The sequence below is a fragment of the Polyodon spathula genome, chromosome 9, assembly GCF_017654505.1.
Source record: "Polyodon spathula isolate WHYD16114869_AA chromosome 9, ASM1765450v1, whole genome shotgun sequence".
In the NCBI taxonomy this organism is placed as follows: Eukaryota; Metazoa; Chordata; class Actinopteri; order Acipenseriformes; family Polyodontidae; genus Polyodon; species Polyodon spathula.
This window is the reverse complement of record NC_054542.1, coordinates 15,211,378-15,236,389: the sequence shown is the minus strand read 5'-3', so window position 1 is coordinate 15,236,389 and position 25,012 is coordinate 15,211,378. Positions and strand designations below refer to the sequence as shown.

Sequence of the window (25,012 nt, the reverse complement as noted above, 5' to 3'; positions counted from 1 at the left end):
GCTGTGAACTCTGTCACATGAGGGGCTTAACTTCAGGCGATCGTATTTCCTGCTAGGAGTACCACATACACACACTGAATACGTCACTGGAAAGCCCCGAGTACTTTTAAACAGGCCAGATAGGTGTCTCGGTAATATATGCGTAACCACCAGCTGAGTGAAAAGTTGTATTTGCATGAGTATAATATAAACGGGTCGTTTGTGTAAAACTACATTATCTGGCTGGAGTCAAACGTTTTAACAAATTACAGCACCATATTACTTGCTCATCATTTTGAGCAAATAACATATCTTAATACTGCTGTAGTATAACATTGAGAGTATACAACTTCAGGGTTTTTTTTTTTTTTTTTTTTTTTTAATTATTTGATCTGATTGTCTTTATTAAAAAGAAATGTACCAAGTTATTTGGCATAGTAAAATACTAAATGTTTAAATCATTCCATGAAAGGAAGTGTGTTTTGTTGGTTTTATTTTTGTGAATTACAGTAATTTAAGTGATTTACATTAGTCTGTCTTCATTTAAGCCTTTATTTGATAACTTGCATGATGTACTGCATACCGTGATATTAAGGTTACCATTTTTTTTTTTTTTTTTTTTAAACTTATCATTCCGTGCAAATTTTATACCGTCACATCAATACACAGAAGACAGATCCATGGAGGGGAGGGGAGAAACCACACACACGCGCAATATGGAATCACTACAAAGTTGTTTTATTGAGAATGCAAGCTTTTTTAAAAAAAAAGAAAAAAAGAAAAAAGAAAAAAAAAAAGAAGTTACAATTCCAACACACTGAACATTTTGGTAACTAAGACAACATATTCTAGGTGGAGAAACACTCCTGACTTCTCAGAATCGACCAGATCTCTCACGATCCCTAGATCTCCGTCTTTCACGATCACGACCACCTCTGCCTCCACGGTCTCCTCGATCACCACGATCTCTGGACCTCGAACGCCTTTCACGGGACCTTGAGCGAGACCGATGTCTGACAAGACAAAAGCAGGTGCAAGTTTAATACACCTTACAGGTAGATGTTAACATCGGTATGAATATCAAATTTTATTGATATACTGATATATCGAACATCATTGACGCTGACGCACTACACAAATCACAACAGCAACTAGTCTCCAGTTTCCATAAGTTGTAGAAATCGAACAATGGGATTCAAAACTTTACTTTCAGCATTTTCATTATAGCACATAGCAGCAACAGACACTGCTCTTATCTATCAATGGCAGGTGGCTTTGAATAAAAACTTTATGAACACACTGAACAAATAGCAGAGTCAATATTAACAGTTCTATGCTACTAGATATTCAATTCTAAAACACTTTTTCCGCCCCTCACTTTACCCAATACATTTAAGACCTACTAGTAACTTAAACAGAACCACACATATGAAACTGTGTTCACTTTTCTGTATGAGGATCCAGAACCGAAGATCAGCTGCATTTAAGTATTTATTCAGGCTAGGTTTTACCTAGAAAATGACATTGTCCTTTGCTAGTTAAAAGACTTGCACAGTCAACTCGGAGGGGAGAGGGGAGGATTATTAGGTAAACATCTGTATTCATAAGAAAATAGTGCTGCTTTTAAAAGGAAAAAAAAGGGGGGGGGGGGATTTAGTTAGTTTCCAGTGAAATGACCATGTGACCCATTTGTTCAATTATGGTACTAAAAAAAATAAGTAAATAAATAAAAACAAACAAACGTTGTACATGTTGTAAATGTAACCCCTTTGCAGCCTCCATTGCTAGTGGTCTTTGACTAGCCACATTAGATTTTGTGTTATGCGTCCCTTCTTTCCTGACCTTTGCGAACTTGCTAGACTTGTCTCCGCTTGCTTACACTGCTTGATTGATAGGCTGTTTGCATTGAAGACAGAGACTTTCATTGGTGTTGCAGCTGTCACTCACAGGTAGCACACTCCCAGATCGCTTGCATGGAGTTTTTTTTTTTTTCCAGCCCAAAAAAACCTTTTATTTTAATGAAGTAGATGTGTAAGCATTGCTCTTTTTGTGATAGAAGTATCAAATTCAGCAGAAATGTACTCCTGAATAAAATGTCAGGAGACAATTTCATCTGGGAACACAGTCTGTCTGGATGTCTCTCCTTCACATACAGAAGCTTCCCGAGGTGGCTGTACTTGATGGAGCAGCGATTTCCAGACCAGGTAAAGCAAAGACATTTGCAGACTGACAGCCTAAAAGCAACAGCAGAGAGATCTGGAGATGGGTACTCTTCTGTACATATGCCTGGTAACTGCCATGTACTCACGAAGAGGCGACACAAGAATGTCTGTAAATATAGCAGGTGCAATAAAATAATGCTGCACTCTGTGGACACAGACATTGTGGTTTTGTCCATATCTGCTATACAGCAGTTGGACATTGACAAGATTTGGTTAGTATCAAATAACCTAAGACACGTAAGAGCCCATGAGATCGCCAACACCCTTGGTCCCGAGAAGTCAAGAGCTCTTCCAGTATTCTACGCATACACCGGATGAAAGAAGTAAAAAGGACATCCTGGAATACTTGGAATAGCTTTTCTGCTGCGTTTACTTCTCGGTGATTGATTGTGGTGCATCAGCCAGAAACAGTGTGTCCGTGTTAGAGAGATAAAGCAGACAGTGTCAACATAGCAAGAAATCAGCAATTTACTAAGGGAAAGGGTAGGGAGTAGTTACCACCTACCCACACACGCTCCAACGCTGTAAAAGAGCAGCATATCAAGCAAGTCACACCTGGGGACAAACACTAGTTCCATCTCTAGATCTGCCTTGCCCAAGTGAATGTGGCTGGTGCAAGACCAGCATCATTTGATGGGATTCTTTCTGGACTACACTCCCTGAAGCGAAGGCCTCCTGTATCGAGCTCCTGCTTTCTAGTTGTAACGGGTCTAGTAGGTGCAATTGTGAAACAGAGGATGGAATAAAGAAGTGTGCATGCACCAAAAATGGACTAAAGTGTTGTGAACTATTCTGTGGAGAATATAGTAACTGCTCTTAACCCTTTGTGGTCCTATATCAGACCAGGTCCGACATTACAAATTTTCGCTTTCCATAACAACAGCATAAGAAAGTTTACAAACGAGAGGAGGCCATTCGGCCCATCTTGCTCGTTTGATTGTTGATAGCTTGTTGATCCCAGAATCTCATCAAGCAGCTTCTTGAAGGATCCCAGGGTGTCAGCTTCAACAACATTACTGGGGAGTTGATTCCAGACCCTCACAATTCTCTGTGTAAAAAAGTGCCTCCTATTTTCTGTTCTGAATGCCCCTTTGTCTAATCTCCATTTGTGACCCCTGGTCCTTGTTTCTTTTTTCAGGCTGAAAAAGTCCATTGGATTGACACTGTCAATACCTTTTAGGATTTTGAATGCTTGAATGAGGTCGCTGCATAGTCTTCAAACAGATTCAATTCTTTTAGCCTGTCTGCATATGACATGCCTTTTAAGCCCGGAATAATTCTGGTCGCTCTTCTTTGCACTCTTTCTAGAGCAGCAATATCTTTTTTATAGCGAGGTGACCAGAACTGCACACAATATTCAAGATGAGGTCTTACAAGTGCATTGTACAGTTTTAACATTACTTCCCTTGATTTAAATTCAACACTTTTCACAATGTATCCGAGCATCTTGTTAGCCTTTTTTATAGCTTCCCCACATTGTCTAGATGAAGACATTTCTGAGTCAACAAAAACTCCTAGGTCTTTTTCATAGATTCCTTCTCCAATTTCAGTATCTCCCATATGATATTTATAATGTACATTTTTATTTCCTGCGTGCAGTACCTTACACTTTTCTCTATTAAATGTCATTTGCCATGTGTCTGCCCAGTTCTGAATCTTGTCTAGATCATTTTGAATGACCTTTGCTGCTACAACAGTGTTTGCCACTCCTCCTGCTTTTGTGTCATCTGCAAATTTAACAAGTTTGCTTACTATACAAGAATCTAAATCATTAATGTAGATTAGGAATAGCAGAGGACCTAATACTGATCCCTGTGGTACACCACTGGTTACAACACTCCATTCTGAGGTTTTTCCTCTAATCAGTACTTTCTGTTTTCTACATGTTAACCACTCCCTAATCCATGTACATGTGTTTCCTTGAATTCCAACTGCGTTCAGTTTGAGAATGAATCTTTTGTGCGGGACTTTGTCAAAAGCTTTCTGCAAATCTAAATAAACCATGTCATATGCTTTGCAATTATCCATTATCAATGTTGCATAGCCTGTCTGCACATAACATGCCAATATCCTTTTTGTAGTGAGGTGACCAGAACTGAACAAAATATTCAAGATGAGGTCTTACTAATGCATTTTACACTTCCCTTGTTAACCACTCCAGTCCAATGTCAGATCCTGGCCAAAATCAAAAAGACGTAAAGCACAGGTCTCTTGTCGTTTTTGCTCCGGAAAATGCCGAGTGAGACTGAATGAAGCAGAAAAAAAAAAAAAAAAAAAAAAAAAAAAAAGGAGGCGTATCTGATAGCTCCATGCACCACATAAACAACACTGACAAACAAAGGAGGCAGCTGCTTCTGCATCCAGTGCTCAAAGTAATAAAATAATGACTTGGATTGCATTATTAATGGTGATAAAACGAGTGATCGGGAGAGGATTTATCAGTATGCATGTCTATAAAGAGGTATGTGAAAAATCCAGTGAACAAGAGGTGGGGCTTGGCTGGAGATGCAGTACCGAGTGTACTTTTGTAATTCAATGCCTTTTATATCTTTTACTCAAATTTAAAACAACACATGAAAAATAAACAGCGCATGTGAAAATAAAATATATTTTCAAACGCGCTGTTTATTTTACACAGTTTAAAATATCCCCCCCCCCCCCCCCTTTCATTCGGCTCCTATCGATCTCACTCGGCCATTGAATGGTTTTCTCTGCTTTTTCCGGAGCAAAAACGACTAGAGACCTGTGCTTTACGTCTTTTCGATGACCGGAAAGGGTTAATTGTAATGACAGTTTTCATACAGATGCCTTTGTTCTAAATACTGTTCTTTTGTTCAAAAAAGTTTGTTCTAATAAAATGCTCTGTACTAGAAGTCATGTAGCAAACCATTTGATTGGTACGTGGCAAAGATGATGCCCGACATTGAATATCGTTTAGCATGTCCCTAAGTACATTTCTGCCAATTTCCATGCAGATAGCGCCATGAAAAGGTAAAGAAATGAAAGTTTGCATGTGTGTATTAGTGTAGAAACATATGTAGCGGACATCATTTAGCGGCCATCTTGAAACTGACAGGACATAATTGGTGGTAGCGATGCCCACACGTCTTAACAGGGCATGATATTAAGCCAGGCGATATAAAAACATGGTTTACCTGTATTTATTATTTTAACATATGGTGAAGTTGGATATGTTGAGTGCAATTGTAGGATCAATAAGTTAAATTGTGAAAGAAAATCCCTTTAGTTTACCCATGGTAATTTTAAATGTTCTATTGTTAGAAAAATACCTCCTAAAATGTAGAACAGCAGAATTATTAGGATACATATTTTACCACCTCATCGCAGCAATTCCCCACACAGCTCAGGAGCACTGAATGTGGCGTCGACGTCTTCCGATCTAGCTTCCTCTTTTAAACCAAGGAACTTAAGAGCAGATGTCAACAAGCAACCAACAGAGGAGAAACAGTCACTGCCAGTTTTACCTTCCTAACCCACGGGAGAATCAGTCAATGCAATGCTCCCTTCGGAATTCCCAGCAACTCTGCACAGCCAGGAAGCAAATCTGCACTTGAATGACTCACCCTTCACACCACGCGGCTGTGCTTTTACCAGGAGAGCCACTTGGGGACTAATTTCAATATTGCTTTTACAATGGGAAATAATATCTAATGGTTTTGTAAACTATGATACTTGTATTATGTAATACGAAAGGAATTAAAATGCATACATTGCATTTATTTTATTATTTTTTTTTTTTTAAATTAGGAGTTGCAAAAATTTAACTGATTTTTTTTCTTTAGAATTTAAAATTATAAATCGAGTTCATCATGCCAGGCTGGAATTTATGAAACACAGCTCCTTCAGGACTGCCGAAATACAGTTGGTGCTTCTTAAAAATCAGGACACTGAAAATCGTGATTTCTGCTTAAATGGCACAGAACTCTGGGAGACGGCCCAATGCTTTGTTTAATTGGGATATTTTTCAAATTATGAAGAGAGATCGCTATTCAGAAAAAGAAAGAATTTGCGTATCAACATCCCAGGTGTCTCACTTATGATAAAACGCAATTTCATTATTTTTCATTTAAATGGAGAAATAAGACGGATTAATTTGTTGAGGAATAAAAATAATTTGTCGAAGGCTCAACACTGACTTATTTCAAATGAAGCATTTAAAATATATATTCATAATGTGATCATTAATTTTCTTTTCATTTAGAATTAACAGTAAAAAATACTTGTTGCATCGAAGGCATCTTGATAAAGTCTTAAGACATGTTACTAAACAGGAGCCACCATGGGACCATGTTTTGACAAATGAACAAAAATGAATAAAATTAACCTTTAACATAGATGAGGTGATTCAAACCAAATCATCCTGACAAAAGTCGATAGTTAAATCTCTTTTGGCAAAGTATACCTGGTTTCCAATGAAAGCCAGTTCTGGTTTGTACCAACAGTGTCATTAACATTTAGGTGGGATTACCCAAATTATGGTATGGATTCTGTACTGGCTCTAAACCCCTTTCAATACCACACCCCTGTACACCAACGCATAACTGTGCAAGTAGCAAGCATTATACAAATTAGGGAATAGCTTTCATAAATTACTAGCTTGTGTAATGCATCAAAATTGAAAATTAAATTGAACCGTCACATTGTGGTTTCACTTGCTAAATAAATCTAATTTATAGAAGAAAAATATAAAAAACATATTTCCCTTCATGAAGCTTAGCTGGTTATTTTTTCCCCCCAAAGTGTTACGTTTCAGCTATAAGGACACAAGCTAGCTCATGAAGCAAAGCAAGATCATTTCCCTCAGCATGGGAACCTCCTAAGTTTTAAACTGCAACTCTACCTTTTCCGACGGCGGCCATACAGTTCCCGACGTAGCTCCCTGGAAATGGGCTTCAGATGCATAAAGTTGCAAAACCCACCTCGGGTGCACTCTCTGTAATTTAAATAAAGATGTCATGAGACAAAGAAACTTCAAGAAAAATGCAGTGAGTAAGTCTCAAAGTTTAGCATCACAATACTTTTCAGGTGGCAAAATGAGCATTTCAGTACCATTGAAAAGGACACAAAGTAGTCATAGAAACAATGATTTTAGCAACTGAAAATCTGCTATTAAAAACAGGCCATGCCAGTTACCCCATTTCATATTGGCGACAGCAGGCTTCCCTGAAGTCTGTCACAGGCGAAAGCTCTGCATGAATAGGCTGTCCGTTGAACCATCGGTTGTTTAAATCCATCACAGCTTTCTCAGCATCCTCCTCTCGGCGGAACTGAAAAAAAATTGCACTTTTTGAAATTGCACTTCAAGCAACTTGAAATTAAGAAAATGTTAAACCACAACGTTAAAATGGCAGTTATTTGTTATAGATTTGTTTTGCTTGAGAAACCCCAAAAGTAACTAAAAGTGATCGGCCCATGCAGTGGCGTAGCCCAGGCCCACCAAGTTTGCACACAGGCCCACCTAAATCGGCATCTATGTGAATGCCAAGTTTAAGTTCATTTATATATTAAAAAAAAAACGCCAATTGTGTGCCCTGAATGCGGGTGTTTAAGTTTAGGTCAAATAGGCTTTTTTTTTAAATGCGCAGGCTTTAATGTAGTAATTGTGATGCAATATTTGGGTCAGATCTTCCTCTCACACAACAAATCACTTGTAAATCACGTTTAATTGACAGCTTGCAAGGCAGTTGGCTCAGAATTGTTTCAAAAGTCCCAGACGTTTATTTTAATGTGCATTTTTAAAGTAAGTTAGCAGTAGTGTGGCGGTCAACATGGCAAAATAAATCTGCACACAATTAAGACTTTATTTTAGTAGAAAGGCTCAAGTGAACAGGATTAAGACAGCTGGCCGAAAGCTGACAAAATAGCTTAAAATTGTTTGAAGAGATATGTGCGTTTTTCTGGAGTGTCATGACTATATAACTGCAAGCCCCGACACTTTATCCTGCGACTGGAACGGAGATGGAAGGATACTTACTTGGCAAATGGCAAGTAACTGACTAACTTTCACTGTATTTAGTAATTGCTTCAAATGTATACCGTGTTCTCACTAGTTTGGTGATGCTGTCCGTTTGACTTTGTAAAGTACATTCACTACGAATATATGCAAGTACGTTTATTTTACTAAAAACTAAAAAATGAGTGTTTGGAATGTGTACTGTAGGCAGGCACTGGCAAAAAAATAAGCTGCTTTCAGCTTCTTGCAATTTACTGTGAAAAAAAATAGGCATTTTATTTTCCTATAAGTATTTCACACTGAATTCATCCTTTTATCAGTGCCGTGCATTTGGTTAATATGGCAACACGGTCAAACACAACGACTTCATGATTGGTGTTCATGTCATACTACTGTGCAATGACCCAGCGAGTCAGTGATATGTATGATGTTACAATTTATTAATAATTTGAAGGTATCTGTGGTTTTAAAACTTCAGCATTATTTCTGTGTAGTAAAGCAATACAAAAACCTTGTGTTTTGTGTAAGGTTTGCCGCCAACCTTACTCCCGTGTATGAGATTTATGGAAATTGCTTCATTAGCGTGTCAACATAATTTTAAAAGGTTTACAAAACTTGAAAAATGTTGCTGAATGTGTCACTCAAGGCTGTTTTAAAACATTCTATTTTTTGTCTGCTTGTTACGTTAAATAAAGCCGAATCAATATAGGTCAGAATAACGGACAATAATTCAAAGGGCATAATAATAGGAGCATGCTATAGACCGTCAGATACAGATGGTGAGCACAATAATCTGTTATACAATGACATTAGAAATGCATGTAGCAAAGGAGAAGCCATACTAATGGGGGATTTCAACTTCTCCCATATAAAATGGGAAAAACCTATGGGGAACACGACGGACGAAATTGAAATGGTGGAAATGACAAATGACTGCTTGCTAACACAATTTGTCAAGGCACCGACTACAGCTGAGGCATGCCTTGATTTAATCTTTTCAACTAACAAAAGAAAGAATAACTTAAATAGAGGTCAGAGAACCACTAGCAACTCAGACCACAACATGGTCTCATTTGAAGTGTTTTTTAAAACCCCAAAAGTAATGACTAAAGCTAAGCTTTACAATTTTAGAAAAGCAAACTATGAAGGTATGAAACAGAGACTAACAGAAGTAGATTGGAGTAAAATAGAGAAAACACCCACAGAAGAAGGATGGTTGTTCTTCAAAAATGTAGTACTAGAGGCGCAAAACAATTACATCCCTAAAGTAGACAAATCTAAATGTAAAACTAAATTGCCAAAATGGTTTAATAGAACCAATGACCTATACGGTAACAGTATCCTGGGAGACAGTCAACATGGTTTTAGGAAAGGGAGATCGTGTCCAACTAACTTGCTTGATTTTTTTGAGGATGCAACATCGATAATGGATAATTGCAAAGCATATGACATGGTTTATTTAGATTTCCAGAAAGCTTTTGACAAAGTCCCGCACAAAAGATTAATTCTCAAACTGAACGCAGTTGGGATTCAAGGAAACACATGTACATGGATTAGGGAGTGGTTAACATGTAGAAAACAGAAAGTACTGATTAGAGGAAAAACCTCAGAATGGAGTGTGGTAACCAGCGGTGTACCACAGGGATCAGTATTAGGTCCTCTGCTATTCCTAATGTACATTAATGATTTAGATTCTGGTATAGTAAGCAAACTTGTTAAATTCGCAGGCGACACAAAAGTAGGAGGAGTGGCAAACACTGTTGCAGCAGCAAAGGTCATTCAAAATGATCTAGACAAGATTCAGAACTGGGCAGACACATGGCAAATGACATTTAATAGAGAAAAGTATAAGGTACTGCACGCAGGAAATAAAAATGCGCATTATAAATATCATATGGGAAATAATGAAATTGAAGAAGGAATCTATGAAAAAGACCTAGGAGTTTTTGTTGATTCAGAAATGTGTTCATCTAGACAATGTGGGGAAGCTATAAAAAAGGCTAACAAGATGCTCACATACATTGTGAAAAGTGTTGAATTTAAATCAAGGGAAATAATGTTAAAACTGTACAATGCACTAGTAAGACCTCATCTTGAATATTGTGTGCAGTTCTGTCCACCTCGCTACAAAAAGGATATTGCTGCTCTAGAAAGAGTGCAAAGAAGAGCGACCAGAATTATTCCGGGTTTAAAAGGCATGCCATATGCAGACAGGCTAAAATAATTTAATCTATTCAGTCTTGAACAAAGAAGACTATGCGGCGACCCAATTCAAGTATTCAAAATTCTAAAACGTATTGACAATGTCGACCCAAGGGACTTTTTCAGCCTGAAAAAAGAAACAAGGACCAGGGGTCACAAATGGAGATTAGACAAAGGGGCATTCAGAATAATAAAATATGAGACACCTTTTTCCACAGAGAATCATGAGGGTCTGGAATCAAGTCCCCAGTAATGTTGTTGAAGCTGACACCCTGGGATCCTTCAAGAAGCTGCTTGATGAGATTCTGGGATCAATAAACTACTAACAACCAAACGAGCAAGATGGGTCGAATGGCCTCCTCTCGTTTGTAAACTTTCTTATGTTCTTATGGATTGTGTATATGTGCCATTCAGAGGGTAAATGGGCAAGACCAAAGATTTAAGTGCCGTTGAACGGGGTATGGTAGTATGTGCCAGGCGCGCTGGTTTGAGTGTGTCGAGAACTGCAACGCTGCTGGGTTTTTCACGCTCAACAGTTTCCCGTGTGTATCAAGGATGGTCCACCACCCAAAGGACATCCAGCCAACGGCAGGCCAGTGGTCGAAAATGGCTCATTGATGAAAGAGGCCAAAGGAGGCTGACACGGGTTTGGTTTAAAACAATAGTAAAGCAGCGTTATTAAAATAATAATCTGCTGTTATTACTTACCTTCACATACACATTTCCGACCAAATGATCACCAAGATTATCACAAACGTTCATCTCTTCAACTTCACCATATTTCTCTTCCATCTCTGTAAACACCTCCTGAAGACCAAATAAAAAGGACCAACGTTACAGCATGCACACTGAACAAGGAAAACAAGTTTGTGAATGGCATACATCCCCGACCATTTGAATATAATATATATCACCATTACTTACTATATATCATTGTATACACATGTAAAAATGCAAGTCTGACAGACAAGGCACCTCCATATCAGTGTGACTAACACTAGTTGGCCAATAGAAGGGATCAAGGAGGAATCAGACTCCAGACCAAACCATAGCAATGAAAGGGGGCTGCATTTTCGTTACCACCGTGATTGAAAAGTTGTATTCACATCATAATGGTGACACTTGATTTCCATAAGCAGTAAACTCAATTCCTAAAATTAAAGAACATACAAAAAGTGTTCTGACATTCAGCTCACCTCAAAGAACTCATCATAATGCTCTTGCATTTCCACATCACTAACCGCACCTGGTAACCATAAAAACATAAATTAACATACTTGATAATTGCCTCACAAGAATTTCAATACAACTTTTCTACAAAACAGTTTAGAAATAGTATATTGCTATATAATTAATAGGTAAGTATACAAAGCAATGAACTACACCTTGACTGAAAGAATTCAAACCATTCCCATTGCTTTTATCAGCTGAATGCATGGGTAAATATTAACTTAGCTAATTTTTTGATTAGCACTAATTTTGGACTACCTTAAAGTAATTAGGTAGTCCAAAATTAGTGCTAATTGTGGTCTTTAATGGTGAAATCAGCCATATATGTATTACATAAATTTATAAGAAACACATTGCAGTTGCAACTCAAACTCATTTACATATTCACAACACAACGACAGAGGTGAAGTTGGCCAAATTAAATAAATTGTTTGTTTTAATTTAGAGAATTTTTTTTTGTTCCCTTGATGGGAGCAAAATATATGATTTAATAACTACATATAACAGATTAAACCTGCATTTGTGTGTTATGGCTGCTTTTGGTGGGAATCCACATACCTTCAAAATACTATTTGTGCACTTATTTTTTGTTGGAGTTTTTTCTTTGAGAAACACGAAAGTAATGGGCAGCTAGTAAGTGTAAATGAAACCCATTTAAATATTTATTTTTCTTTGCTGTGCCTCCAAAGCGTGTGCCATCAGCTTCTTTTCACACTGCAGACCCACCATGTAGCTACCTCAGAGCTACAGCGTCGGAGGCAGCTTACAGGGAAGCCCGCAGGTGCCCGGCCAGTCTACAGGGGTCGCTGATCTAATTAAACTTCCTTTCACGGAATGCTTAAACTTTGGCCATTTTATGTTTCACTACAACCAAAAGCTGAAAAAGGCATAGTAAATTAGGTGTGCTAGATTCCGATTCACTTAAACTTTTAAATATAGATTTTCTGTGTTTTACCCCAACTTTTTACTACCAACTTTAGCCATTCGGATCTCTCAATCACTCCGAGAAACACATCAACAGTAAAAATTGATTTACACTGAGCAAAAATCTAAAACACAACATTTCGACTGGAAATACAAATATGCATCTGTTGGTCACAGATACCTTCAAAAAAAAAAAAAAAAAAAAGGTAGGGGCGTGGATCAGAAAACCAGTCAGTGTCTGGTGTGACCACCATTTGCCTCATACAGTGTGACATATCTCCTTCACACAGAGTTGATCAGGCTGTTGATTGTGGCCTGTGGAATGTTGTCCCACTCCTCTTCAATGGCTGTGCGAAGTTGCTGGATATTGGCAGGAAATGGAACACGCTGTCGTACACGTCCATCCAGAGCATCCCAAACATGCTCAAAATCGGTGACATGTCTGGTGAGTATGCAGGCCATGGAAGAACTGAGACATTTTCATTCCAGGAATTATATACTGATCCTTGCGACATGGGGCCGTGCATTATCATGCTGAAACATGAGGCGATGGCCGCGGATGAATGGCATGACAATGGGCCTCAGGATCTCGTCACGGTATCTCTGTGCATTCAAATTGCCGTCGATAAAATGCAATTGTGTTTGTTCTCTGTAGCTTATGCCTGCCCATGCCATAACCCCACCGCCACCATGGGGCCCTCTGTTCACAACGTTGACATCAGCAAATCGCTCGCCCACACGACGCCATACACGCTGTCTGCCATCTGCCCAGTACATTTGAAACCGGGATTCATCCGTGAAGAGCATACTTCTCCAGCGTGCCAGTGGCCATCGAAGGCGAGCATTTTCCCACTGAAGTTGGTTACGACGCCAAACTACAGTCAGGTCAAGACCCTGGTGAGGACGACGAGCATGCAGATGAGCTTCCACGAGACTGTTTCTGAAAGTTTGTGCAGAAATTCTTCGGTTGTGCAAACCCACAGTTTCATCAGCTGTCCGAGTGGGTGGTCTGAGACGACCCCGCAGGTGAAGAAGCCGGATGTGGAGGTCCTGGGCTGGCGTGGTTACACATGGTCTGCGGCTGTGAGACCGGTTGGACATACTGCCAAATTCTCCAAAACGACGTTGGAGGTGGCTTATGGTAGAGAAATGAACATTCAATTCTCTGGCAACAGCTCTGGTGGACATTCCTGCAGTCAGCATGCCAATTGTACGCTCGCTCAAACATTTGTGGCATTGTGTTGTGTGACAAAACTGCACATTTTAGGAGTGGCCTTTTATTATCCCCAGCACAAGCTGAACCTGTGTAATGATCATGCTGTTTAATCAGCTTCTTGATATGCCACACCTGTCAGGTGGGTGAATTATCTTAGGAGAAATGCTCACTAACAGGGATGTAAACAAATTTGTGCACAAAATTTGAGAGAAATAAGCTTTTTGTGCATATAAGATCCCAGAAATTTTCCATTTCAGCTCATGAAACATGGGACCAACACTTTACATGTTGCGTTTCTATTTTTGTTCAATGTAATTTACAGGTTTTTTTTTTTCTCCAAGTGAATCCAGTATCCTTCACAACTGAAACTGGTTGCATGTCAGTTGCGATGGTCTCAATAATCAACTGTGTTATGTTTTCATGCCAAGCTTTATCACATTTCCTAGCACTAGCATTGCTGTTTGTCTGGGCCCCACCTCCTCTGCGCTAGATCCAGCACCAGTAGTAGAAGCAGACATATGTACAGGACAAATAATATGAAAATTATTAATTAATATGCTCCCGTACTGCCACTTTAAGAGCACAGCCTAGACTTAACTTTTTGGTTTCTGAAACGATTAGACAAAATTAAAAACATTGATACTTTGCTAACATTTGCTCTAAAACAATTAACACCTCAAATAGCAATTTTCATTTTTTGTTATAGACAATCAGAATTTAAATATAAAAAAAGTACACCCTTCAACATACATTATACTGCTACATATGTATTGTTGTAACTATTATTAAGATCTATCCTTTGCTCAAACAATGTGGTGTTGCAAAAAATTAAAATAGTAAAAGAATTGGGAAATGATTGGTCATACTACTTATAAAACAAACATTTACAAATATTTAAGTGCAGAGAGTCACCCCGAGTCACCAGGGGATGCAGCGGTGAAAACACAATTGGCAATTCCAAACTGGGGACAAAACTGGGGTTTTAAAAAAAAAAATAAAAATAATAAAAAAAAATAAAGACTCAAATACATTGACAAAACTTTTCAAAACACCAAGATGAACGTTACTGGATTCATGTCTACAGTTTATGTAGCACTGCAAAAGTACGCTTCTTATGTTGTTACCAATTATTATTACACATCTAGAGATTTTTTTTTTTTTTTTATTATTTTGTACAAAATTATTTCTTCACTTACCTAAAGTCTTGAAAACTAAATAACTTGTTTAAAATTATGCTACTTTAAGAATAAGTAGGCTTTTCTGCTGCAGTCGCTTGTCTCAGCTAATAAATTTACACACTGAAACTTATTCATTGCGTTTCCTCCAAAACGTATCAAAATACAGTAATCAGTTCACACTAAATTAAAATAAAGCACACAAATGTGTTACTTTAGCTTTTAGGCAGCACTATAATAAAACAACACGGACAGTGAAAACAGCCTGAATACAAGTTATGCTGCTTAACCTGTGTATCTTTACCTAACTTCTTCAGCTCTTTGCAGTGCTTCTATTTTTTCTTGACGTAACTGGCAAGTTGTACTATGTTTATTTTAGCTAGGATAATCCACCTGCATACAAAGCCATTTCTGTTTTTAAAAAGGTGACGCTAGGTGAGAAAGCAGAGTAGTAATTGAGACTTGCCTTGTACAGGATGTTGAATACTGTTGTTACTTCAATTTGTTCATAGAAACACGAACATAGCATCAACCATTGTATACCATAAATACGATATTTGTGGTTAAGAATAACAGAAACTGTGTCAATACTGTAATGTACTTAAACTGCAAAACCAGTACACAGACTCCCCTACTGTGAAGAGGACAGAGCAGTGCATTAGTTCAATATATAGGCAAAGTACAAGTATGGCTTGTACTCTAAGGAGTGTCGAGTCTTGTTTTCTTAGTGCAATTTGTACATGTTTCTTATTAAAAAGCATTACAATCAATGGTGCAGTATCATGCAAACAAGTTTTGGATTAAACTTACAGCGTAAGCCATCAGCAGACTGGGCAGTGTTTTGAGGGTTACGGTAAATGTTCAAGAGGGCAATGGTCTGAAATACAAAAACATTTTTTGTAAAAAAAAATTACTTTTCCCAACTAACCTTTTCTTTAAGCATCTAATTCCCACTGGAACAGGGATCTCATGAGAATTCACAAATGACTGTACTGACCAAACAATTAACCACATAGCCTACATTCAAAACTGTGCAAACAATGAAGTCAGGCACATTCACCCTGTAATTGCACATGCAAATTAAAAGCAATACTCCAGAATCTGGCATAAGACACATTATACAAGACCAATAATACTGTTTTATTGAGAGATCACCATTACAAAAGGATACATAAAAACATATCACTTACTCAGAGTGCCACTTACCTGTTCTGCTTAGCATTTTGTGAAAGTGGATTTGGTATCAGCTCTGCTAGCTGGGCTTAATTTGATGCATTTTCTTTAAATGTCAACATTTTTATGCACAAGCATACAAAATGATAAAAAATCACCCATCCATGTCAACAGACTTTATTCTGGTTTTATAAGTACATCAGGCCAAAAACATTTTGGTATTTATAGGATTATAAACAGTTCACACTACTGGAGGCAAGTTATCCGTGAAGATAATCTTAACAGGGACAACTTTAAATATATACTAGTTTGTACAATATAGATAGTTTTCCAAGACTTGTCGTTCAAAAAGAAAGAACGAAGAGGAATAAGGATCACAAAATGGATATTGTATCTTAGTGAGAAGAATCCCAATATATTACATAATTACAAAGACAGCTTGCTTAGATATGCATGTTTAAAATAAGGGATTAACAGGAGTACCCCTGTGTCTATTTATTTATTTATTTATTTATTTTAATTCAATTTGGCAGTAACCTTTCGGTTTCATTCAGCTCCTATCGGTCTCTCAGACATTGAAAGGTTTTCTCTGCTTTCTCCGGAGAAAAAACGACTACAGACCTGTGTTTTACGTCTTTTTTATGATGTCAGACAGGGTCCAACGTTGGACGGGAAAGGAAAATTGTAATGTCGGACCTGGTCCGACATAGGACTGCAAAGCGTTAATAAATTAGATGCTTACGTTAAAATCAAGGTTTTAGCCCCGTTAGCCTAGACCGAAAAAGCAATTGTGTAAATGTAAATATTTCACTCAAGCCAGACCAGGGTTTTTAATTAGTGTTAACGTATGTGGCACTTACATGGTAGTAGGGGGCACCAATCTCCTCATGGCACATAGCGCCAAAGGAGGAGAGCAGTGGGACGTTTTTGAAAAAAGGGATGAAACTGGTGAATTTGTGCATGCTTTAAGTAGTGGTCTGCTTGTAGTCTGTCAAAGTACTCCATTAGTACACAGAAGGAGCTTTATTTCAGCACTGCTCACAGCAAGGCAAGATCATCTTGATGCTTTTGGAGCATCAAGGCACCTGCAATATAAGACTAACTGAAAATGTGTGTGGAATTAGTGACTGCACTTTTAATTGTGTACAGTTGTAATATGGGGAATAACATGCTGCAGCTCCCATCCAGTGCTCAGTGTTCTGACAGCATGCAACAGACAGCTCTTACAGATTACAGGTTACCCTTTTTATTTCATAAAACAAAAAGGTTTAAACTGCAGCGTCGTCGTTCTGCAATTTGATATTAAATACACCACCGTAAGCACACTGTGCAAAATCTCATATTTTAGATATTTCCAATCTGAGAACTAAATTTAATAAATAGCAGGCTGCAGTACATTTAATTTTGAATTCCCTAAACAGTTTTTTTTTCTCTCAGCAGTACACTTTCTAATTACAGTCTCAAGCATTTCCATGCATTCTGTTTTCACCTTTCTGGTCAGTTTGAGACATAAACTTTGCTTTCCCTGCAACAGCTGACCCTGGTTTTGTACAGAACTCACACTACATGACTGTTTTATTTGTTTATTTAGCAGATGCCTTTATCCAAGGCAACTTTCAGAGACTAGGATGTGTGTGAACTATGCATCAGCTGCAGAGTCACTTACAAAGTCTCACCCGAAAGACGAAGCACAAGGAGGTTAAGTGACTTGCTCAGGGTCATACAGCGGATCAGTGAGTGAGCTCGGATTTCAAACGGGGACCTCCTGGTTACAAGCCCTTTTCTCTAACTGCCGGACCACAGAGCCTCCTCATTATGACATCTTAAATTACCATGCTTGCTTCTTTGGCCGAAGAAATATTATTAACTAATCATATAACTAGGGAATCGGCTGCACAATTACATCGTCCTTAAACTCCAGATGGTAAAGTAATTGTGGCTGCTGAAGATGCAACAGACAAAAAAATCAGTTTGTGGGACTCAAATTTATTTAGGCACGCTACGATTTGATTTGCAAAAGAGAATGTTGGTTTACTCGAGTAAAAAAAACTTGGTATGGTAACCTTTTGACTTCCTTTTTTGTTTAATTATTGTGCCGTTTGCTACATTAATCCTTAGTGGTCCATTTATTCAGCGCTTGTCAGGTCCAATTTATTTTCACACGCGCCGTTTATTTTACAAGCGGTTTAAAATATTCAGTGAAAACAGGTTTAAAAGGCATTGAATCACAAAAGTACACTCACTACTGTATCTCCAGCCAAGCCCCACCCCTTGTTCGCTGTATTTCACATACCTCTTTAAAGACGTGCATACTGATAAATCCTCTCCTGATCACTCGTTTCATCACCAAACTCCTCAATAATAAGATCCAAGTCATTATTTTATTATTATAACATCTCAAAAAGCTCTGCAAATGTCTGTGATATTCTTTGAGCACTGGATGCAGAAGCAGCTACCTTCTTTGTTTGTGTCTTTGTTATCTCCGTGGTGCATGAGGCTATGTGTATTGCTCAGACACACCCCTTTTTTCCCAGCTTCTCTAGGCCATTGAAAGACTTTCTCTGATTTTTAAAAAAAAAAAAAAAAACGACTAGAAACCTGTGCTTGACGTCTTTTTGATGATGTCAGACAAGGTCTGACATCGGACCAGAAAGGGAACATTGTAATGTCGGACCAAGTCCGACATAAGACCGTAAAGGGTTAATCAATTTTTTTACACAACAGTACTCGCACTCCTTTGGTCACCATCACAACTGTTGCATGAAACTGGGGTTACTGTATTCTGCTGGTGTTAATATAGCACCTCTGCACTGAAGCAGTTGTATAGCAGCTGACAACGGCTCACTTGTTTATCTGCTGGCTGCCCCCCAAAACAAACAAATACAAAAACAAATCTCAGAATTTACCAAAGCAGATACATTAAATATAATATTAACTCCAATATTTGGAACATGACGTACATACAGCAAATAAGTTTAGTATTTTCTTACTACTCTTGACAATCTAATTTAAAAGAGATTGTCTATGCTAATTTAACATGTTTTTGCTTCCCCTTTTATAAGTATAATTTGCAAAAATGTACTGTTTAATGCTCTGTTACAAAAGTCTCACAAAACATTCCTCGAAGGTCCATAATGTACAGTACTGCAAACAGAAATAGATGCCTAGTTAATGTATTTTCTTTGACACACATTTCACATGCGCCAGATTACCAGGTGTTTTATTAGGAATGTTAATAGTTTAGAGATTAACCATGTGTGTTACATTTATTCAAGGTCTTTTTATACTATCATTAACATGCTTGTGTTAAACATGCTCAGGTTTCAGGGCAACAGATTGCAAGTCAGTTATTACTTTGAGTATAACTGGATACACCCAAACTGGTAGACTATAGATACAGGTGTTTATTCTTAAATGAAATGTTTACAAAACTGAAAAATATCCAACAAGAAAAAATGTCAGCAGGCATTTACTGCTCTCCAAAATACAAAACTTACCTGGCTGAAAGTTGGCTTATTGTGCAACCTAGAACATCTGTCTCCATGACGACATGCCCCAATTTTAAAGTAGAATGAACAATTTACTCTGTTAAGAAAAAAATGACAAAGGCAATAACAATTAATCATTTCCAATCAAAATAAAGATACGTGGCCCAAGTAGTGTCCCTGCTGGTATGTAACATAACTGCATTAGTAATATGCATCATAGGACTAGTTCAACGCTCCCCAGTTCAATTTCTGAATATTCCTTTAGTTTATGTTACTGTATTCATCAACTACAGCCTTGCGCATTCTTCTTGCAACCTGACAGAGGCTTACAAAGAAATTTTATAGACAGTAACAAACTCCTTCATTTAAGTACCAAATACATGTTCCATTATGAACAGCAATACAGTGCCATCAATAGCTTTTATTGGTACTGCAAAAAAATCAGTATTCAGAAATAAACAAATAAAAAAATCTATACTGCCTTTAAATCTTTTGTCCTGACAACTTCTCTAGGACCAAATTTGGCCGAATACTTTTTTTTTAAAAATCAGATAGAATTATTTAATGAAAAAAAAAAGGGGGGTGTTTTAAAATATAAAATCAAGAAATAAACAAATCTGGTTTTATTTAAAAAGAAGCAAATGCTTAAGCACAGGGCCGTACCAAGCGGGGCGAGTGCTGTGAGGCCGCAGTGCACCGACTGATTAGCTGACAAATAAGAAGTAAAACAAAAGTGTGCAAGAACGATTCAAATCAAAAAATGACAACTAAAAACGCTTGTTATTCGTCAACCAATCTGTGCCTCCTCAAGTCAGCATCCGATAAATGGGTGGTTCAGGTTCCCGACAGACTATTTTGTCCACCCTATGTTAAATATGTGTTTGCCGGTAAGGGGCTATACTTTGCTATCAATCTGAAAAACTGACCACTGCAGGGCTATGTTTTCACTCATGCAATTTTCCGGAAGCCGCACAGCAAACAAGACGTGGTCTGAGCATGGCTAGGTGCAGCATATCGCCAAGCAGCTGTTTTGCACTATTGTTTGAAAAATGCAACCACATACAAGAAAAAAAATTATTATAACCAGTGTTTGACTCGGGGATGAAAAGCCACTTGTCACACTGCATCTTAATTGTCATTTATCTTGAATAGTAGTCTAATTTATTTCTCACCAATACTTGGTTCTCTGGCTAAACAGCAGCCTACTGAAATTGACGTGGCAACTGTTTTTAAAGGGCGATTGCATTTTAGTTTAAAACTATGTTAGGAGTGAATAGTCAGATTGTTTTACAAATGGTTTCATTGGGTATATCTGGCTTTAACATTTTGGAAAATCCAGTATTGCATTGGCACCGAATATAGCCTTGAAGCCAAATAATCTCTCTCAAGAGACACTGATTTTTCCACTTCAGCATCTTCTACTATTAATTCTAATTATTCTACCGATTAAAGGTAACCTAAAATTTTGTTCCAATCTTCACCTAACAATTATTTACATAAATAAACATTTTACCATACAACTAACAGTAGACATTTAAGCAGTTTATTTGCAACTTCCCTACAATCCAACCTTGATCCAGAAAGCTGAAATTGAGTTCCATGGTCCAAGCACACTTTTCCAAACTAGCCAACTCTGAACTATGACCATGTCAATGACTTTGCATCACTGAAAGGAGGAGGAGGAGGAAGGAGAGAGGACCTAGATTTATATTTCACACAGGTTGCATCAGAGATCGGTATGGCTCTGCTTAAACACAAGTGTTAACAAAGTCACCAGTTTTTGACGACATTTCTCTCTCTCCACCTTTCCCTCTCCCTCTGTATATGGGGGCATTTCTCCGCTCCCCTCAAGTTTTATTTTGTAGTGGAGTTGCAAGTATAATTACACACAGAACACATGGGAAAATTAAACAACTTTACTCCATGCTGTTTTACAAAAAAGAAACGATCGACTGTTGCATCTAATTCTATTGGCTTAAACACACACAAAAAAACTTAAAGCTATATTGCTTAAAAAAAAAAAAAAAAAAAAAGTGGATTTGTTGGTTTTGATGCTCTGTGGAAGACCGGGATCGGTCAAAACGCGTTACCGATTTATTATTTTGATGTAATAAATTACACCGTGTAACAATTTATTTTTATTTTTTTTTGGTTCCTGGATAGTAAGTGTTATTTCCTAATTGCTTATGTCTCAAAAGTATAGAAATGGCTATTATTCCCCACAAACTTTGCTTTTGTGACCAGGACAGTGATATTTTGAAATTTACCTATTTTCCAGAACATTCCAGATAGATTCAGTACTGAGCAAACTTGGAGTAACTTCTAGAACTTTCCAGTAATATAAATAGTAGTATAAATACAGGGGCATTAATATCTACATTTTTCTAAGATGGCATCAAGAGGCTGCAATGGTGGCATTCCTGATGGGTCTCCAAAGCGGTTTTACCAAGTTTCCCTGCTATCTTTGCCTTTGGGACAGCAGGGACACCAAGGCGCACTACCACAGGCGGGACTGTCCACAGCGGACCGAGTTCTCTGTGGGGCGGAACAACGTCAACTGGGAGCCACTGGTGGACCCCCGGAAGGTGCTGATGCCACCACTGCACATCAAATTGGGCCTTATGAAACAATTTGTCAGAGCTCTAGATAAGGAGTAGGCAGCCTTCAAGTACCTTCAAGACTTCTTCCCTAAGCTGTCTGAGGCAAAGGTCAAAGCCAGTGTCTTCGTCGGACCACAGATAAAGAAGATCCTGGAGTGCAATGAATTCCCCAAGAAGCTCACTAGTAAGGAGAAAGCGGCTTGGAACAGCTTTGTCGCAGTGGTTTCGGGGCTTCCTGGGCAATCACAAGGTCAAAAACTATGTGGAGCTGGTTGAGACTCTGGTGAAGAACTACGGCGCAATGGGCTGTAAGATGTCCCTCAAAGTCCATATCCTTGATGCTCATCTTGATAAACTCAAGGAGAACATGGGAGCATAAGCAATTTGGAAATAACACTTACTACCCAGGAACAAAAATTGTGGTACATAGTGTTATTGTTTTTTACGGAACCATACGGGTTTGTGGACTTGCTTTTTAACTGGAGATGCACTCTACATTTCTTTTGTGGTGTATTGCCACTGAAGGAGATATGATATATATATATATATTTCCTCTATATATATATATATATATATATATATACACACACACACACACACACACACACACACACACACACACACACACTACGACCAAACCAAACAATTATCCATCAGTAGTCGAATCAGCTTATAGTCATCGGCGCCATTTCTGCTCTGTTGTATTTGAATCACTAACAATTGTCGCATGACGTTTTGGTGGTCTCTCAGGATTAGGGTTGTTCCTGTTTAGCGCCATTAACCCGCATGGAGAAAGAAGGGGGTGGGGGATCGAAAAGAGAGGACACTGTTTGGTAAATCCATATCATACTCTTTGTAACCCCAACTATCCAAAATTCCTTGCAAAACGTGAACTTAATTTGAACTGCTAGTCTGTGATGTGCTTCTAAAGGCAAAAGCTAACCAAAACAGCTTTTTGTAACTTCCATATCCAATGTGTTCTAATGACAATGTAAATGTTCCCAGCATGTGTAAATAAATACCAATCATTGCCACGAAACCCAAAACGTAACGTTCCAACTACAAGATAACGGGTTCGGTATTCTATTACAGATGTCTGAACGGGTTACCGTCTGTTCACTTCATAATAGTACCACTCTACTTCCTGTTTACAGTAATGTACCATTAAATTTTGAATTTAAAAGACGCCGGTTGACAAATACACATGTTATTTTGTATAATCCAGCCAAAATAAATTAGAAGCGTGTTTTATGTTTTTATTTGGGTAAAACAGGTTTTTCGTTTTTAAAACAAAAAGCGCAATTAAACAATGGGGGTATGTGTGGCCTGCGAGTTTAAGCTGGAGCAATCGACAAGGTTCAAATCGCATTAAAGTAATACATACATCATTTAAAACGACTGAAGCCAAAAAGCTTAAATCAATACAAACGGATAATTCTAGTTTTCATTTACACGAAAATGTACACGATAGCGCTTTAAAAGTTAGGGCGCACATGCTCACATTTCTGACCCTAGTCTGGCGCTGGCGCTGATGCTCACCATACACAATTCCCCCCAATGTAAAACAGACCTTTAAATGCCTATTTATATACGTTATCACAATTGATCAATATGGCTTACTTATGACAACATGGCTGATTGAAGTAAATTACAAAAAAAACCCCGACTCACTTGTCTTTCTCTGTACCGAAAATGGACGCCAAGTACTCCGCCATCTTCCACTGTGGCTACTCTTTTACGTCACAAATGGTACACTACAGTGCATCTGCGCGTGTGATTCTAAAGTAAGTAGAAATGTGTAGACGTCACTCATCAGGGAGGAGTGCCAGGGAGAAGGGAAGAGGCAGAGATCTTTCCAACTCGCTCATTTAACTGAATTTTATGGAGGGTATTTTATGCCATAAATAAATACCTAAATAAATACATTAATGAATAAATACAGAAATGTCTAAACAAATAAATACATCTCTATAAATGTATTTATTTCGATATGTATTTATTTATTTATGTATTTATTTATTTATTTGTTCATTTATTTATTTTGACGTGTATTTATTTATGTATTTATTCCACTTTTCCCAATTGCTTTACATTTCATTTTGGCCGTTGTTTTGAGATGTACATTTCCCTCTCCCCTTTTCTTTTCCTGGTTTGCTTTTTACATTTCCTTGCTGTGAAGACACTAGTATGAGAGGTGAAAGAAACAAAAAGTAATAGTCTATTATAATAAACTCATCTATTAATAAAAAAAACTCATCTATTAACAACAAAGCAGCATACCTTAAATTTAAATTCAATTAAAACTAGGTGTGGAAGTTATTTATTTGAGCTGTGTACAAAAAGCAAAAACAAAAAACGGCTTCCTTTAAACTTAAATTCAATTTATGCTATGGTGCGCAATACCTTTATTTGAGCTGTGTAATTTTGCTCCACAGTTTATTTAAATATGTCTTATTTGAACTGTGCCTACACAATGTGTCAATCATTCCCCTAAGCCTCGCACACTGCCATGGAGGAAATCGGTGCTTCCTCTTGCTGTCTGCCGACATGTTCAGCCAATCACAGCTAACTTGGAACCCCAAACACTAGCTTACCTACCGTAAACCTAGTTCCCTGAAAGAGAAGATGGCCACCAAACATCGTTATGGGATACACTCCTGCCTATTGGTAGGCGTCACTGAGCTCCTATGTCAAAGCTGCCGATAGGCCCCCTTCCCCTAGTGACGTCCCCAGTCCCGCCTCCCGTGGGTACTTAACCGTCACGCAGGGGAAGAACCACCCTCTTTCGCGACGAAAACTTGATGTCAACCGAAGCGACCTCGCGGTTTG

At 38.1% G+C, this 25,012-nt stretch overlaps 1 protein-coding gene across 1 annotated transcript; it reads right to left on the bottom strand.

Annotated features, from left to right (window-relative positions):
- Positions 1-696: 696 nt before the first annotated feature.
- Positions 697-23,951, bottom strand: LOC121320426 (splicing factor U2AF 35 kDa subunit-like). The gene is made up of 8 exons (XM_041258753.1): positions 23,855-23,951; positions 19,593-19,680; positions 15,733-15,799; positions 11,574-11,623; positions 11,086-11,184; positions 7,356-7,489; positions 7,063-7,155; positions 697-992 (listed from the first exon to the last, which is right to left on the bottom strand). Exons 1-8 carry the CDS (start codon positions 23,896-23,898, stop codon positions 854-856), a joined length of 714 nt encoding a protein of 237 aa, XP_041114687.1. The 5' UTR covers positions 23,899-23,951; the 3' UTR covers positions 697-853.
- Between the last annotated feature and the right edge of the window lie 1,061 nt (positions 23,952-25,012).

Coding starts and splice junctions, on each gene's coding strand:
- LOC121320426 (XM_041258753.1), bottom strand. CDS start 23,898: ATGGCGGAGTACTTGGCGTCCATTTTCGGTACAGAGAAAGACAA. Junction 19,681..23,854: donor TTCGGTACAGAGAAAGACAA/GTGAGTCGGGGT, acceptor TTTTCTTAACAG/AGTAAATTGTTCATTCTACT. Junction 993..7,062: donor TATGGCCGCCGTCGGAAAAG/GTAGAGTTGCAG, acceptor TTGTCTTGTCAG/ACATCGGTCTCGCTCAAGGT.